The sequence below is a fragment of the Meriones unguiculatus genome, chromosome 2, assembly GCF_030254825.1.
Source record: "Meriones unguiculatus strain TT.TT164.6M chromosome 2, Bangor_MerUng_6.1, whole genome shotgun sequence".
NCBI classification, from domain to species: Eukaryota; Metazoa; Chordata; class Mammalia; order Rodentia; family Muridae; genus Meriones; species Meriones unguiculatus.
The window spans coordinates 97,524,861-97,542,549 of record NC_083350.1 but is presented as its reverse complement, the minus strand read 5'-3'; the positions used below and the strand labels follow the sequence as shown (position 1 = coordinate 97,542,549).

General features: G+C 41.8%; 1 protein-coding gene across 1 annotated transcript in view; it reads left to right on the top strand.

The window, feature by feature from the left end:
- Slc17a8 (solute carrier family 17 member 8) overlaps positions 1–2,689 on the top strand; it is a 42,950-nt gene extending 40,261 nt beyond the window's left edge. Inside the window, exon 12 of the mRNA XM_021645694.2 lies at positions 345–2,689. Coding sequence (XP_021501369.1) covers positions 345–689 — 345 coding nt within the window. The 3' untranslated portion in view covers positions 690–2,689. The remainder of the gene's footprint in view (positions 1–344) is intronic.
- The last annotated feature ends 15,000 nt before the right edge of the window (positions 2,690–17,689 follow it).

The window sequence follows — 17,689 nt, the reverse complement described above, 5'->3', positions numbered from 1 at the left end:
CTGGAGTTCCAGATGGTTGTGAGCTACATATGGGTACTGGGAAATGAACGTGGGTCCTCTGCAAGAACATCCAGGATATTTAACCCCGATCCATCCCTTCAACCCCATGTGACCTGTATTTTTTATGTATTTATTTTGATATAGATTTTATATTAAAATGGCATTCACTGTGGTCTTAACTTTCATTTTCAAGTACACAAATGAAGTGTAGATTCTGGATGTTGGTCCTACCCAGAAGCACAATGTGGCCTTTGAGGGGCAGATGCTTTCACCCAGGTGAGGCCTTTAGGCCCACTGTCAGCTCTGTTCTTGCTTAAAGCGGTAACTGGCGCTTCCTTTGTCAGACCCGCGAGGAGTGGCAGAGTGTGTTCCTCATCGCGGCGCTGGTGCATTACTGCGGTGTCATCTTCTACGCAGTCTTCGCTTCTGGGGAGAAACAGGACTGGGCCGATCCTGAGAATCTCTCTGAGGAGAAATGTGGAATCATTGACCAAGATGAACTGGCGGAGGAGACAGAACTCAACCACGAGGCTTTCGTAAGTCCCAGGAAGAAGATGTCTTACGGAGCCACCAGCCAGAACTGTGAGGTCCAGAAGAGGGAGTGGAGACAGCAGAGAGAAGCTGCCGTTGAGGAGGAAGAGCCACCGTCCTACCAGAACGAAGAGGGGGACTTTCCAGAAACATCCTAACGCCCACCTTCTCCTCAGCTGACAGTTGGAAGTATCCATGCCCATTGCCTTTCCCACACGTTGGCTTGCCAGGGGGCCAAATCACGGGGTACTGGAGGTAGTGGGAGAGGAGGAGATCAAAGTAACGGCAGAGAAAAGAGAAATGCCTTCTTCCAGAGATAGGACTATGAACCTTGGTCTCAACTGATACAATAGTTGATCATATTTTTTTTTGGGGGGGGGAGGTGGGCATTGGCTGTTGCTCCTTCTCTTAAAGAAGTAGTTATTGAGGAAGAACTGGCTAGAAGAATAAAGAGAATATTGTTGCTCAAGCAAACACAGAAATACCCTTTTGTCCTGGAGAAGAGTATGTGGCGGTTGGCACCACATCTCCTAGGATGCCCATGCCGAGGAGAGTTTCCTAGACCTAACAAAGGAAACCGCTCATGGAGGCCCTCTACCCTGTCAGGTGCTTTATGAACATTGTATTTAACCTCCACACCCTGTTACATATCATTACACCCACTTTACAGCTGTGAACACCAGGGTAACAGGTTGACCCACAAGGCCGTCCTTCAGGGCCAAGGCTGACCGAGGCTGAGACTGGCCGATGAATGGAGTTTCAGGAAAGAAGGGTCCAGCTCAGTGTAGAGACAGAAACAGAATGGAATCAGCTGATTTGTGGGTAATGCCATGTTTGATCAATGGTGTGTGTGTGTGTGTGTGTGTGTGTGTGTGTGTAAATATTTAGACTAATGTGACAGAGAGGATTCAAACATGAAATTCTGGACCCAAGACCCTTAAGGTCCTATATTACCTGTTGGACCAAATAATTGGGTAAATAAATGGCTTTTTTTTTCTTTAAAAGCCTCAAACTAGTGAAAAACATAAAGCTAAGCAAGACAGCTCAATTTCCAGGAATGTCTTAAAAATAGTATATGAAGGGTTGGTGATTAAATTTAAACCCTCAACAGTATCAGGAATGTAGGTGAGTAATGTCCTAAGTTAACTATAAGACCCAAAGACGTTGGCTAATCTAAGAAGGTTCAGGGAAGACTATTTAGGTAACCGTCTCGTGAGAGAGACTTGTGTAAGCTTTCTCTGCTGGGGAGTATAACAGGAAGTGTGGCCACAGGGTGTAAAATGCCCCAAATAGCCATGACGACTTTACCTAGAATGCTCATTGAAAACAAAAATAGCAGTAGTTTTATAGGGAGATACTGCAGTTAAAGTGTCTGACACAACCAGGCCTCTTACTGATGTGGAAAAATTCTTGTTAGGCAATAACTTGGATACTCCCTAACTACATTTAAAATGTAATGTTGGCATGTAAGTGCTTATTAGAAGATTAAATTATTTTCCTGCTCTTTAGTTTTGAAAATTTTATTTATATTTTCAGAAGGAAAATTTAATATGATGATAAAATATAGATTTGCTTGCATAATATTTATTTTCCCCATTTTATTTCTGGGCCCTTATTATACTTAAGGAGTTATAATGCACTTTATGGAAAGATTAATCATAGGTCTTAAAAGGGAATGGCTGGATTTTCATTTAATAATGTTCTTTATAATTTGTAAATAATTCATGTTATGAGATATTGTTAAATCTCATATAATGTGAATCTCTGTAAGTCCCCTAGAGCACATCTTGGCAGAAAGAAGTACTCAAGAAATAGCAATTGCGTGAGCATTATCTTTAACTCTAGTGCAACCATGTCATCAGTAAAAAAAGAATGCTGTGTCATTTCATCCACTGGCCACAGAGGTTATTATGAAAATTGTATTGTTTTCTTAGTTTAAAAAAGGAAATAATAGTGTTTATTTCTTTGTGTGTTAATAAAGCAGAATAATTATATGTATGAAAAAAGCAAAGCCTCATGATGATGATGAAGGCGATGTAGATTGTGACAGTTTATTATTAGTGTTGATGTCATGCAGAAATGCCACTTTTTGCTTGTAACTTGCACATACTTTTTTTTAATGGCTAAGCCATGGCATTAAACGCTATAAAGCATGTTACTTGTGGTGATGTTCTTTCCACACAGGCTGCACTGGGCCCCTAATTACACCTGAACGGCATTGACTGGTGACAGCCACCAGTTTTTGTAGCTCTTCTCTCTAGCTGTCCATTTTTAGAGCTCTCCTTCAGAGGGGGAGTGTGGATTCCAGCAGGAGGGGGCCAGAGGATGTTGGATTACTGAAATAGAGTCTTGGTTATACTTTTTCAAACAATTACAGTCGTGGCTATTCCTGAAAGTGAGCAGAATGATTAATAATGTTTTAAACATAATGAACTATTTGTTATGTTTTCCTGGATATTAAATTCAGTATAGAGCCCAGTATTTCCATTTCACATCACAGCCTCTCAAACTCAACATACTTGTTTTTCCTTTTCTTTCATCTTTTCTTGGTTAATCACATTGTCTCTTGTTCAAGCTGGAACTCTCAAAACAGTCTTTGACCTAAGAAATTCTCCAGAGTTCTCTCTTTTCTCTGCCAAGTTTCTTTAGGTTATTTTTTTCTGTCTATGCATTCACATCTATAGAGACACAGCTTTGGAAACTCCACCATCATCTCTCAAGATGTGGCTTCAGTTTTAAAATTTATTCGCCTATATTAATGCTTTATAACGGTGTTTTCACTGTGATAGCTTTATTAACACACACTCACCATGTCTTTTGATCGTATATTAATGCTTTATAACGGTGTTTTCACTGTGATAGCTTTATTAACACACACTCACCATGTCTTTGGATCGTATTCATCCTATTCCTCTGATTGTGCCCCTTTCTGATCCTCTCTCTTTATACTAGACCCTCTTCTTAGTTTATTTTCTTCCCTCTTCGTTTATTCCCTGTTACTTCTCATGGCTTCTTTCCTCCATTTGAGCATGTCTTGTCTTCTCCTCCTCCTCTGTAGCTCCCTTCCCCTCCTTTCTCTCCTAGCTCACAGAAGTGTGGCTTTGGTCATGGGCAGTTGGGCAGGTAGGACTCTCTCCAGTATATCCCTTTTAGACCTATTCCTACCATTCCATATGGCAACAATACGCCACTGAAATTAAAAGGCTAAACTCAATTTGAAAGTACTGGTGTAGTTTCTTCTCAAACCGGTCGGCACCTGATTACACCCCAGCTCGATGAACAACACTCAAGAACAGAGGTTCTCCACCCGTGGTTCGCAACCCCTTTGGGGTCGTGTATCAGATATCTTGCAATTAGATATTTAGATTATGATTCATAACAGTAACCAAATTATGGTTGGGGTTCACTGCAACATGAGGAACTGCATTAAAGGGTCACAGCATTAGGAAGGTTGAGAACCACTGATCTAGGGAGACAATGCTAATGTCTCTGAGAAATTAGTAGAAATTACTCTGAGGTACTGAGAATATAACCATAAAGGCTAGCTAAATACTACCACTTAAAGAATTGTTCAAAATCGTGCTAGTTATATAATCAAAGTAAATTTCATTTCTCTCCAGATTAGATGATTATACACAGCATGAGGAAATTTCTTAGTAATTTCATAACTTTTTCACAAGACAGCTTTTTTTTTTTTTGTTCTAAGGGTGCCAATTGTTCAAAATTGTTTCCAAGATTTTATGGTCAATGATCATCACTGAAATCTACCTTTTTTTTTTTCTAATACAGGGTTTCTCTGGATAGCCCTGGCTGTCCTGAACCCACTTTGTAGACAGGCTGGTCTCAGACTCACAGAGATATGCCTGCCTCTGCCTCGTAAGTGCTGGGATTAAAGGCATGCACCACCACACCAGGCTTGAGATCTACATTTTTATGAAGGATGCCATGCTTCATGGGATGAGAGTACTTCAGAGTTCACGGATACTTCATTTTAAAAATATTCTCTGGGAATAAGTTTCATAGTCAGTTATGCTCTAAAATATGATCCGGACTGTTATCAGAATTTTAAAGTTCTCCATTGAAATGGGGATTAAGAGTCAAATGACTCCACTTTAAAAAAAAATTGGGTGGTGGTGGTGTATGCCTTTAATCCCAGTACTTGGGAGACAGAGGCAGGTGGATCTTTAAATTCGAGGTTAGCCTGGTCTACAGAATGAGTTGCAGGACAGCCAAGGTTACATAGAGAAACCCTGCCTCAAAAAAACAACAAAATTGTTAATTTATTTAGTTATTTTGTCTAGTGCTTGTCGGTCCATGCAGTTTGACTATGCTTGAGGGATAAGTTTACTTGGAGAAAGAAATTCCAAGATTCAATGGTCCAACACAGCCACACGAGCTTCTCTTTCTCTTTGACAAAGGCATATATTTAAATATTTTAGGAGTGCTGAAGAATATGCTTCTTGTGGATGTATTCATCAAGGTATTGAGGCAGCTGAAGAGTTTATTCTGTATCAGTGCATGATGAAATGCCACTAAGTTTCTATGTTTTCAGGGCACAACCAACCCTATTTATTTGCTCATAGTTCTCTGAGTCAGGAATCTGGGCTGTGCTCAGTGAGATGGTTCTTCTGATGGCTTCCCGTGGCCTCAGTCTTGTGACTGCAGTCATTTGATGCTTGGCTGTGACTTGACCTCACTGGTAGATGATGCTCCCTGTGGTTCCCCTGTTCCATGCCATGTGACTTCTCATGCTCCTCTCTGGTAGTTCAACCATCTTAACAGGGTGGACTTGATCAGTGTCATGTGGAGGAGATAGTGGATGCTGCAGGGCCTCTTGAAGCCAGTTCTCAGATGTCTCACAATGTCATGTCTTCTGTATTCTACAGGAGAGTATAGGCAGCTCAAAAATGGACTTGTTGGGTTATGTTAAAAGAAGGCATGGAGTTGGGGAGGATATGGAAGGTTGGATGTGGGAGGAGTTAGAGGAGTGTGTGTGAATACGATCAAAATGCATCATATGAAATTCTCAAGGAATCAATAAAATATTTTAAAATAAAAAAGAAATGAGATCATGTGCCAACATGCCTTTAATCCCAGCATTTGGAGACTGAGGAAGAAAAATTGTCATGACAATGTAGCCAGTCTGGGCTACATTGCAATTACCAAGCTAGTCAGGGCTACAAAGCAAGACCCTGTCTCAAAACTAACAAACAAAAACACAGCAAATAAACTAAAGAGCAAAGGACTGAAGAAATGACTCAGAGGTTTAGAGCACGATCTTACAAAGAACCCGTGTTTGATTCCCTCATGGTCCACAACCATTCATAACTCCAGTTCCAGGGGACTCCACATCCTCTTCTAACGTTTTGGGATACATATGTGGTGCACATACATGCAGGCAAACAACCATACACAAAACAAAACAAAGCAGAACAAAAAATGTGAACAAAACCACAACAAACCACTCCCAAACAAATGAGATATAAATTATGCATATTGAGTGTGTGGCTTTTTTTCCATTTCCCAAGATTAAATGATTATTAAAAAAGCGTGCCACACTGTATAGAAATGTGTGACTTTTAATCACCGGAGAGAGAAACACTGTGCTCCTTAATAGTCATCCTCCCATCTCCTATCTACTTCCTGTCTCTCTTGGTTTGCCCATTTTGACCTCTTCATGTAATTAGCATCATACAAAGTGTGACATTTTGTGTATGGCTTCTTTCACTTAGGTTGCTTTTGAGGTTGATCTATACTGCAGCTAGTTCCTGGTGGAATAATATTGCATCGTATGGATACATTGTGCATTCTTCGTTTTATGCATCAGTTGATAGGAATTTGGTTTGTTTCTACTTTTTTGGATCTTGTTAATAATGTTTAAGCCCTGCCTCTTTAAGAAAGTGTTTGGCTACTGTTTCACGAGGCTTTTAAAAATATTTTAAGAATGTGGTGTAAACATCTCATTGGCTCCCCACAGTTATTGGAAGGATGTTATTAAAATAGAAAATTAGATGGCTCAGTCGGTAAAGATACATGCTTTGCAAGTATAATGGATTTGAATCTCCAGAATTCACGTAAAAAAAAAAACTGCATGGCTGTGCATGCCAGTATTGTCTGCGTTGGTTGGGCAGGGGTTGAGGCAGTCAGATCCTGAGAACTGGATCCTGAGAGCTTGCCGGCCAGAGAGAGCCTATCCAAACCAGAGCACTCATGGTTCAAGGCAAAACAGCAGAGCGATAGAGGAAGACGCTGCTGTCCTGTTATGGCCTCTGTATGGCATATGCACACATGAGTGTATACATGCATGATTGTGCAGACTACACATACACTGCATACACACACAGGGGGACACATACATGTATGTACACACACAGAGATGGGTCATGTTTTATATTTCCCCCTTAAAAAGCTGGCCTCAGACCCTCTTCAGTTTGTCTTCACTTCATTTCTTTGGGTTCCTCCTGTGCATCAGCTTCCCTGGGTTCTATCTGATGTGCGAACATATGGCTGCCCTCTGTTTAGGGCCTTCCAGTGTTTGGTCCATCTTCTCCATTAGAATACAGAGTCCACGAGGGGGGAAGAATCACTTGTGTGTTCCTTTTACTGCTACATCTGTCGCACATAAAATTGTGCCTAACAGGTGGACTGGTATTCGTTAATTCTATGTAAAATGAGTGAGTGAACATGTTTTTTTATCCATGTAGCAGACTCAGTCTATATAAAACACTAGATTTCTTTGTGTTTGGCTGGAAGTATGGCTTGGACTGTGAGTCTAACCTATGCTGATCAAAAGTCCTAATGAGTATAGATAGGTCTTTGACCAGGCTCATAAGTTGGACCCATTACAAAAACACAGAAATGATTATGTAATGCATCAATATATTTGGTAAGGTAAAAATAAAAAATATTTAAAGCCTGGGATTTATGTAGGAGAAATTGTGGGTAAACAAAGGGGGATGCCTGGTGATTGAGAAGCTTGGGGTCAACTGCTCCAAATTTCCATCTAAGAGGGTCTTGGAACATTTGGGTAATGACTGAGAAATTCCAGGAAAAGGAGCTTCATTCTAAATAAACATTTATCAGCACATACCATTTGCTGAGCTGTTCAAAGGTTTCTATTGCAATTCATTTTGGCAGCTCTTGTATTAAACTGAGGCAGCAGAGAGTGGCAAAGGTTTTATTTATCTCCTGTTATTATCTGTTGACTTTTGAAGAGCTTAGCAGCAGGCAGCAATAGAGTAGCCAACCCATTGAGAAAGGTGAAGCAATGTCTTGGGAAGCCCAAGGTTCCACCAGCCCCCCTTTTAAGGGCTGTGTGGCCAGAGCCCAGGGAGCGGAGGATCAGACTCAAATCCCGCGTTAAAACAAGTCTGGCTCAGGTAAATGGAAACTTCTGGTTCATGAGCTACTCACTGTTCTCAGTTCAAAGGTGACCTTTGACACCCTTGCCATCCCAGTCAGTACTGCAACCTGCTGAGAAAGGCGTGATCTTTCCCTCATAACATTCAAGCGATGAAGACTCATGGGGGTTAAATAATTTGCCCACGGTCTCAAGTATATGGCAGACCTGGGATTCAAATCATAGTCATCTTTGAATATGAAAATCTTTGGCCTTTCTCTAAATGATAGTGTGTCCAAGTGGGGAAACTGTCTTCAAGGGCCTCATCATTTCTGTCCCGTGGCATTCACCAATGATTGATGATGACAGTAGTGATGACAATGTATATTTAATGGGTGCTGTCTAGTAATAGCAGGTATAACATTCTAACTTCTGGGAATGCATAAAATATTTAAAAGAAAAGAAATTCCCGTCTCGAAAGGCAAAGAGAATGGACATCAGAACTTAGGAACCTGCCACAGAGGGCCTCTGAAAGGCTCTGCCCTGCAGACTATCAAAGCAGATGCTGAGACTTATGGCCAACTGTTGGGCAGAGTTCAGGGAATCTTATGAAAGAAGTGGGAAATAGTAAGATCTGGAGAGGACAGGAACTCCACAAGGAGAGCAACAGAACAAGAAAATTTGAACACAGGGGTCTTCCCAGAGACTCATACTCCAACCAAGTACCATGCATGGAGATAACCTAGAACCCCTGCACAGATGTAGCCCATGGCAGTTTAGTGTCCAAGTGGGTTCCATAGTAATGGGAACAGGGACTGCCTCTGACATGAACTGATTGGCTTGCTCTTTGATCACCTCCCCCTGAGAGGGGAGCAGCCTTACCAGGCCACAGAAGATGACAATGCAGCCATTCCTGATGAGACCTGATAGACTAGGATCCGAAGGAAGGAGAGGGGGACCTCCTCTATCAGTGGACTTGGGGAGGGCATGTGTGAAGAAGGGGAGGGAAAGTGGGATTAGGAGGGGAGGAGGAAGGGGGCTTATAGGGGGATACAAAGTGAAAAAAAAGTGTAATTAATAAAAGTTAAAATAAAAAATAAAAAAAGAAATTCTTGCATTTGTCTAGAAATAAACATAAGGTTCATTTTTAAAGGGTGGTGAGTGCAGTGGGAAAATGGGGAGCAAGAGAATGGGGCTTAGAAACATTTAGTGGCAACCCCGAGATCAGTGGTCAAGGAAGGCAACCTTGCAACAAAGGGTCGGAGGGAGGGGATATAGACACCCTGGAGGAAAGTTTTGAGGTAGAAAAGAGAGAGGCAAAGGCCCTGGGGTAGAATGTGGATGTGAGGAACACTAAACAGAATGCCCTTAACTAGAAACATGAGCACAAAGGGGAGAATGGTGGGTGGTGAGGTGAGGTAACTGAGTGCCAGGCCGTGGGTGGCTTATAGACCATTGTATAGACAGACACGGCTTCCTCCAGTGAAATGAGGGGATCTTGGGAGGTACTGGGAAAAGAAAAAATAGGATCCAGATTACATATTAAAGAGATCCCATGGCTGAGTAAAGGGTGAGAAGGCAGGTCATGGCGGGCCAGAGCCTTCGAGAATCAAGATGAGAGCACTGCAGTTGAAAGCAGGGGTGGCGATGCTGGTAGAGGGCAGAGGTGGGTTTTGAACAAGATTTGCTAAGGACTGGAGGGGAGGAAAGGAATGAAGGGTGCCTACCCCACCCCTGACAGAGGTCCAGCTCTCTCCCTGGACTGAATCTCTGAGCACAACGCCACAAGGGAATGGAGGATTCCAGAACCTTCCCAGACAACATGACATATTAATAAGCAGTCTATCATCAGAGAATTATAATTTCATAAAGTATTTTGTCCAAACACTCCATTATAAGGCATACTGTTTAAAGAAGCAAGAATTAGAAGCTAATTCTTTGGACCATTCCTGCAACAGTGGCCCTTGGCCTCTCTCAGCCTTTATTTCTTTAGTTGTGAAGTATTGATTACTCTTCTGCCTTGATTATGAGGCAACAGGAATTCCATGAGCACAGTGGCTTTGTTTGGAATGCTCCTGGCCAAGTTGTGAAGTATTGATTACTCTTCTGCCTTGATTATGAGGCAACAGGAATTCCATGAGCACAGTGGCTTTGTTTGGAATGCTCCTGGCCAAGGCACTCAAAGGTGCCTGGCACCTAGAAGGTTCCCAATAAATAAGTGTTGGGATGACTAAATGAAAGAGAATGTTTTCAAAGACATTTGAGAAAAATATATAGATTTATGCCAGGTTAATTATTAGTGAATAAGGCAGCTGAGGAGACAGGCATCTTGTGGCAAGGCCTGGATCCACTGGGTAATTATTTTGATTCAGCTCAGCCTGTCATTTCTGGTTGTTCATGTAATGCAAGAACATAGCTGCCTCCTCCGAGTTCCTTGCCCCTGGTGCCCCACACATTTTCATTAGCCAACAACATCTGGATAGCTGTCGTAAGAGCGGTGCCATGAACACATTTCTTTTTAAACATAAGGACATCTGTTCCTTTCCCAGCTTCATTAGAGAGCCTCTCCATGCCATGTACCTGATGGATGCTGAGACAGATGGTGGGAACAGCAGCTTCAGAATCTAGGGAAAGTCCAGGTCTGAACTCAGCTGGGCCAGTCGATGCATGAGAGCACTTAGGAGTAGGGACAGCCAAAGCCCCAGGAAGCATTCATCAGCTACCCTCCGAGGCACTGCAAATTCTCCCTCCCACCCCAATCCACTTATCTCACGAATGGTCTCTGACACCTGCTCTGTGGCAGCTGCTATGTTACATGCGGAGGTCAATATGAACACTCCGCTCATGTGATCATCACATGACCACCGTTATAAAACAACGTGGTGAACGGGGGCTGTAGTTCCGTGAGAACCCTTGCCTAGCAGACGTGAGCCTCTGCTTCAATCCCTGGCACTGTTGGCAGTGGTCAACCTCTTCTTCAAGATTGTCTCAGAAAATTAATGTAAATAAATGCTTGAGTGATTGTCCTTAAGTTCCCTAGATTTCCAAGGTTTTCCCCTTAACTGCTTCTAAAAAACATTTTATACGGTATTTAAATACATGGACTAATAATACATTTTAATGTTTAAAAATTTTAAATGTATTCTTTGGAAATTTGTAAAAATATTTTTTATTCACCTGTTGTAATTGTTGTCTGGGTGCCAGATTACACAGACCTAGAAGGTTTGGGGCTGTGATCTCTTGCCAAAACAGCCATGTTCTGAATTAAAATTCTTGTACAGAAATTTCATACACGTATACAATTGTAGAGGAATTTTAATTCAGAACATGGATTCTCTGACAAAAGATCACATCTGAAGACCTTCTAGGTCTGTGTGATCTGGCTGGAATACCAACATGCCTTTAATCCAGGAGACAGAGGCAAGCAGATCTGAGCTCAAGACCAGCCTGGTAAAGAGCAAGTTTCAGGTAAAGAAAAGTTTAGGTCCTGGCATGGTGGTACACACCTTTAATCTCAAGCAATGAAGGTAAAGATAGTTAGTAGAAGGCAGCACCTATGTATGAAAGTGATGTCTAGTTGAGTGGCAGAAACAGTGATGAATCAGAGAAAGACCTGCCAGAATAGGATACACCCAACTCTCAGGAGAAGAAAGAGGAAAGGGAAACTACTTAAGGGGCAATGCAGAGAGAAAGAGAGGAGGCAGTTTTACTGGGACAGTAATAGAGAGACAGGCAGCAGAGAGAGAGAGAGAGAGGGAACTCAGGTGAAGGCCAAATGAGACAGACAATGAGAAGGAGCTGGGAGATTAGAGCAGACTCCTAGAATAAGCTTGAGGTCAAGCAGAGCAATTCAGGGGCTGAGAGAGAAGCCAGACTGAATAAGTCAGCTGGGAGAGGAGTTTGAGCCAGAACAGCTGAGTTGAACCAGCCAGCCTGGAGCTCAGTAAAAATAAGAAAGAGTGAGCTTATTAAGCAGTAAGTCTCAGAGGCTAAAATTGTTCTAGGCCTAGGTTAGATTGATTGTATGGATGCTAGAAGCTTCCAGGGCTAGGCCTAGGTTAGCAGACAGAGGCAGTAAGCCCCTAAGACAGCAACAGAATCGGGTGAATAAATGTTCCTTTTACAAACACTATAGTTTGATTATATCCATATTCCACTTCTTCCTCCAGTTCCTCCTGGGCCCTCACACCACCATGCCCTCTTCTAGGTTCATCTCCTCTTCCTCCTAACCGTCCTTCTTAAACAATCCACTGGACCATGTCCAACTAATGCTATCTATATATGCATGATATAGGGCTGCTCAATGGGGCATGGGCAGCCCACTAGGAAAGACGCTCCTGATGAAACTCAGCCCCTCTCCCTCAGCAGTTGTTAAGTGCCACTAGCTTTTCAGCTAGGAGTACACTCAAGTAAATGCAGCCCCCTACACACCTATGCAGGCACATGGACAGGCTTGATCAGGTCTTAGTCAGCTACCCACAGTGGTTGTGAGTTCACTAGTGCAATGTCCCTGTCACATCTAGGAGATCCTGTTCCACCACAATCCTCCACAACTTCTGGGTCTGATAATATTTCCACTCCTGCCTCTTCCAAAATGATCCCAGAGCCTGAGGGGAAAGGGGGCTGGTATAAATATCACATTTCATATTGAATGTTTGTAGTTTGTAGAAGGCAGCCCCTGTGTATGAAAGTGATGTGTAGTTGAGTGGCAGAAACAGTGATGAATCAGAGAAAGACTTGCCAGAATAGGATACACCCAACTCTCAGGATCGAATACTGAGGCTCAATGGAGGCTCAAGCCTCCATTGCATTTGGAGTCCTTCCCTTAGCTTTCTGAGGACTCCTGTTGTTCCCCTTCTAGTCCTGCTCTTCATTTGTCATCTTGTTCCCCACTTCCTCTGTGTTCTATCTGAACAGACCTGACCACAGATCCAAAGCACCACTTCCCCAACTCAAAGTTATCACGGAGAAGAGTTTTTTTCCCCCACTGTGGGGTTTGTTTGGTTAATGTGAGATAAAGGTATGTAACTTAACTACAGATTAGGAAAGCAGCTTCATATGTGTGGAAGTCTTTATCTTAGAAATGGCTTTATCCTGTTGCTTCAGCTTCCCCATCAGCAATGGGTCCTCTTAGACTTTGATTTCTTGCTGTCTAAATGAGGAATTAATTCACAATTCCATACGCCCTCCCTCTGGTGCCTCTGGTAGGTAAGGGCAGGGAGACAAGGGCAGTAACAGGAAGTCAAGGAAAAAGGTTGTAGCAGATGCCCAGGCAACCGATTTTGGAGATCTGGATCAGCAAAATCAAAGAGGTTAAAAAAAAAAAAAAAAAAAAAAGGAGTGGATAGCGTCAGGACTGAGGGTAGACAGTGGACAGCTCTGCTGGTAGATGTGGGGGATGGAAAAAGAAGGAAGGCCAGAGGTGGGCATGTGATTATTTTGGTCTAAGCACAAGTAGACTTAATGAAAGTAACTCATATGAATGCAAATTATCTATATGATACCTAAAATATAAAAAGTCACTACTTTCTTATAACTGTCTTTTTCATTGTGAGACAATTTGGCCTACTTCTCTTTGGTTATTCTTTTTTCTTCCTTCCAATTATTTTAGAGTTTTATATGTAAACATACAGATACATTCTTATTCCACTTAAAAAGGCCCAATATTAACGAAAACTTTTCTTTTTCTGCTAGGCATTGGAATTCAGATAAGCTGCCCTGTGGCGTTGTCTTCTGGTATTTTGAACATTTCCCCTTGACATTAGAAGATTTTAGAAAAAATAATTGTAGTTGCTGTATAATATCTCTGATGGTGTGGTTGTGGAGTAACATTTAAGCTGGCCTTCTCTTCTTAGACACCCATATCCTTCCTGATTCTGGGAGATTAAAATAATATTGCAACCTTTATCCATAAATATTTGCACATGAATCCAATAATATTCTCACGAGAAACTGCTAAATGTGAAATACCCGGTTAATACCTTTAAAGTAAAAATGGCTCCTTGATTAGTGACCATTTTTATATGTGGGAACCCTGGTAGCTGTTCTTAGCCAGCAAGTGGACTACATCTGGAATTAACTAAGACACAGTGGCTGGGTCCACTGAAGGGTCTTTTCTTAATTAAATTATTTGAAGTGTGAAGACCCACTTGTAATGTAGATCTCTTTGGGGTGGGAGATACAGCTTTAATCCAGCTCTTTTGCGGTGGGAAGATCCACCTCTAACCTGGGCCACACCAGTAACATGAATATCGAAGAAGAAAGCTTGCTCTCCGCGCCTGCTTGCTCTCACTGGCACGCTGTCCCTTCACTGGCGTTAGGCCTGCTTCTTCAGGATTCCAGCACATACTGAAGACCAGCTGCCCCGTCCACCCTCAAGGGCTGGGCAACTACCAGATTCTTGGATCTTCTGTTGGTGGACAGCCATTGTTGGACTAGCAGGACCACAGCCTGTGAGCCTTTCAGCCACATGCTAGGCAATATGCTAGCTCTTGATGGCATGATTTTATCCTCAGAGCAGTTCTCTGGAGCTCACCTTTTCATTCTCATCTGACAGATGGAAAACTGAAACTTTCTTTTTTTTTGTCTAAAAGAGAGGCTTACTTAATTTTACAGTTTTAAAGTAGGGTCAAAACTCAGTGCCAAATTCTGTCTAATTTCAGAACTCTTTCTCATGCCCTTTCTTTTCCCTCACGATAAATTAGTTTACCTTGAACATTTCCAGAATTTCAAAATTATCTCAATAAAGTATCCCCTGACCCCATCTTCTGCACTGTTTTCCAGCAAGAGTATTGCTCCACTGAGCCACCAAAGAGTAAATGCATTGGATGCACAGTATACTATCTGAGAGCTTACAAATATTTATTCTAAGTGAAGGAAGAGGGATAACTTATCATTTCCATTCACAATTAGACACTTGGCAAGAGCAGGAGCTAGAAGAGAGATCTGAAGCTGGCCAGTTCACTAATTTGGTGTGCGGCATTGTCAAAATTATTCATCAGCTTAGCTTAATGCTGACAAGCAATTATCTTCCTAGTGCCAAGTGAATTTCATGAGCAGGCGATTTAAAGATGTTCATTCTATTAACTTGAATGACTTCAAATGAGATCTTGATGAGAACAGTGTGGTGGGGGAATAAAAGAAAGATGGTAGACACCAGAAATTAAAAAAAAAAAAAAACAAAAACAAAATTTCACAAAACTCTCGGCTGGGGGTTTCTTCTCTCTAGTACCTTTAGCTGAATAATAGGACAGAATGGCAATTTAACAGTTAACTTGGTAGTCTCAAGCTGTATGTTATTCAAATGACTTTAACACCTAGAACAGTTCGGGCATCACAAACTGGAGAATTCTCCACGCATGCCTTCCGTGGCGCGGGCAGCCTCCCCATCATCACTGTTACCCACCTTAGTTCGGTCTAACCAGTGAACTCCCGCCCACACCCACACAGCGCCACCTGTCGGGTTCATGCCTTGACCTGTGCATTCGGTGAGTGCGTGAGGTGAGGTATCTTCCTTGATCTCGCCACCACGCTGGGTATTTTCAGCTGGGTATTTTCTTTTCGTTCATTCCTTTGCACAGTGCTAAGTCGGGATCCTGCTTCGATACAGAGTGTTAGCATCTGTTGGACGAGTCTGCTGCTCTGAGAAGTGGCTGCAAAGAGCAGTGCCACATCAGCAAGCAAGCCTTGGCGCTCAGTCTCCCGCACTTGCTCGCTGTGTTGACCGTCACCTGGACAATGACTGGCTTGCGGAAGCAGTCTCCATGGGTTTCTGTCAGAGCCAACCTGTGCTCCATGCCTACGCCCAGCCCTGAGGAGAGAGAACTGGAGACCTTAGGAAATGAGCCGCTGCTGGGGCTGCTGTCACCAGGCGGAAAGGCCGTGGCCAAAGCTGGAGAGCGAGTGAGCGAGGGTAGACAGACCTCCAGCAGCACATGAACTGACTTCAGCACAAGCACCGCACATCACAACCACATGTCGCATGAAGGAGTGGGGAGAGAATCCCAAAAGACTTAAAATGTGGCATAAGTGGAAGTCATACTATGCACATACACACACATACACACATCACACATGCACTTGAACACACCCACATACATGCATGCACACAGCACATACACACAACACACACATACACTCACACACACACTCACCACACAACATATACACTCCCCCCCCCATGCAGAGGACAGAATTTTCTTCCTCCTGCTTTTGGTTTCTGTTTTCTTTGGTCATTTCTATTTTTTCAAAAATTTATCTCTCTCTTTTATTTTTTTTCTCCATCAAGTCCACCAAAAGCCATCATTTGGAATACTTAGAATTAAAACTTCTACCCTTAAAATTTCATTTATCTTTTCCAAAAATCAAATCTCTGTATTTGAAAAGTAAAGGTTTAAAATGATTGGCTTAAAATAGAATAGCACATTCTCATAAAAGAGGATTTCTTTTTGTTTTTCATCATGAGCCTAGCCTTTAATAGCTGAGCCATCTCTGCAGCCTAAAAGAAGAGTTCTTAATCAGAAGACAGAGCTGCAACTAAGAGAGAAAAATAACACTAAAATGTTAAAGTTCTGTGAGCCAAATTAAAAGACAAAAAAAAAAAAAAAAAAGAGAGAAGATATTGCCAGTGCATATATCTAAAAAGATCTATAAGGAATAGCCATGGGGCTGGAGAGATGGCTCAGCAGTTGAGAGCACTGACTGCTCTTCCAGAGAACGCAAGTTCAAATCCCAGCACTTGCATGGCAGCTCACAACTGTCTTTAACTCCAAGATCTGACACCCTCACATAGACACACAGGCAAACAAAACATTAATGCACATTAAATAAATAAATAAATAAATAAATAAACAAAATAAATAATAAATAAATAAATAAATAAATAAACAAATAATAGCCACATAGCAACCAAGGGCTGACCACCCCAGTCAGAGTAGGGCACAAGAAAAAGAGAGAGAAGAGAGAGGAGAGAGAAACAATTAAATAAAAATATTAACAGCAAAGAAATCTAAAAACAAACACATAAATAAATAAATAAATAAATAAATAAATAAAATAAATGCAGATTAAAATAAGATACCTGCTATTCTGAACCTATTATACTGAGAGAGGAAAAAAGTGCTGACAGTACCATATGCTAGAGAAGATGTTACAAAATGAGAGTATAAATTGATACGACAATACGAAGACTAACTTCACAAAGCTTAAAGTTGAAAATGTATATACAACACAATGCTACAACTTTACTTACTAGACAGAGCCCTAACTGATATTCAAACTGAGGTACCTAAGGCTAAACATAAAAATCTTCCTTGCATCGCTGACTGAAGTTGTGAAAAAAGGTAAAACAACCTTCCTGAGATTTTACTAACCAAAAATTTGAAAATAGCACAAAGAGTGTTGTAAGGGTTTATGATTAGATATATCGTGAAGATGTAAAAATGTGTGTAGGGATGTTTACATATGTTCTTACTATGTTCTCTCTCTCTCTCTGTGTGTGTGTGTCTGTTGTGTGTACATGCCCTTGTATATTTGGAGGCCAAAGGAAAATTTATACCCGCTTTGGACTAGGCTTTCTGGTCAGTGAGTATCCAGAATCTGCCTGTTTCTGTCCCCAAATGAAGGGGTCACAGGCACATGCAGTCACAACTGCCTTTTATGCGGGTGCTGTTGATCTTGAACTCACATTTTCATGTAAGCAGTCTTACCCACTGAGCCATTCCTCTAGCCCCTGCCTTTTGATTTCTTGAAGTTTAAAAATGTATATATATATATATATATACACATATATATTCTGAATTTTTGAAAACATTTTACTAT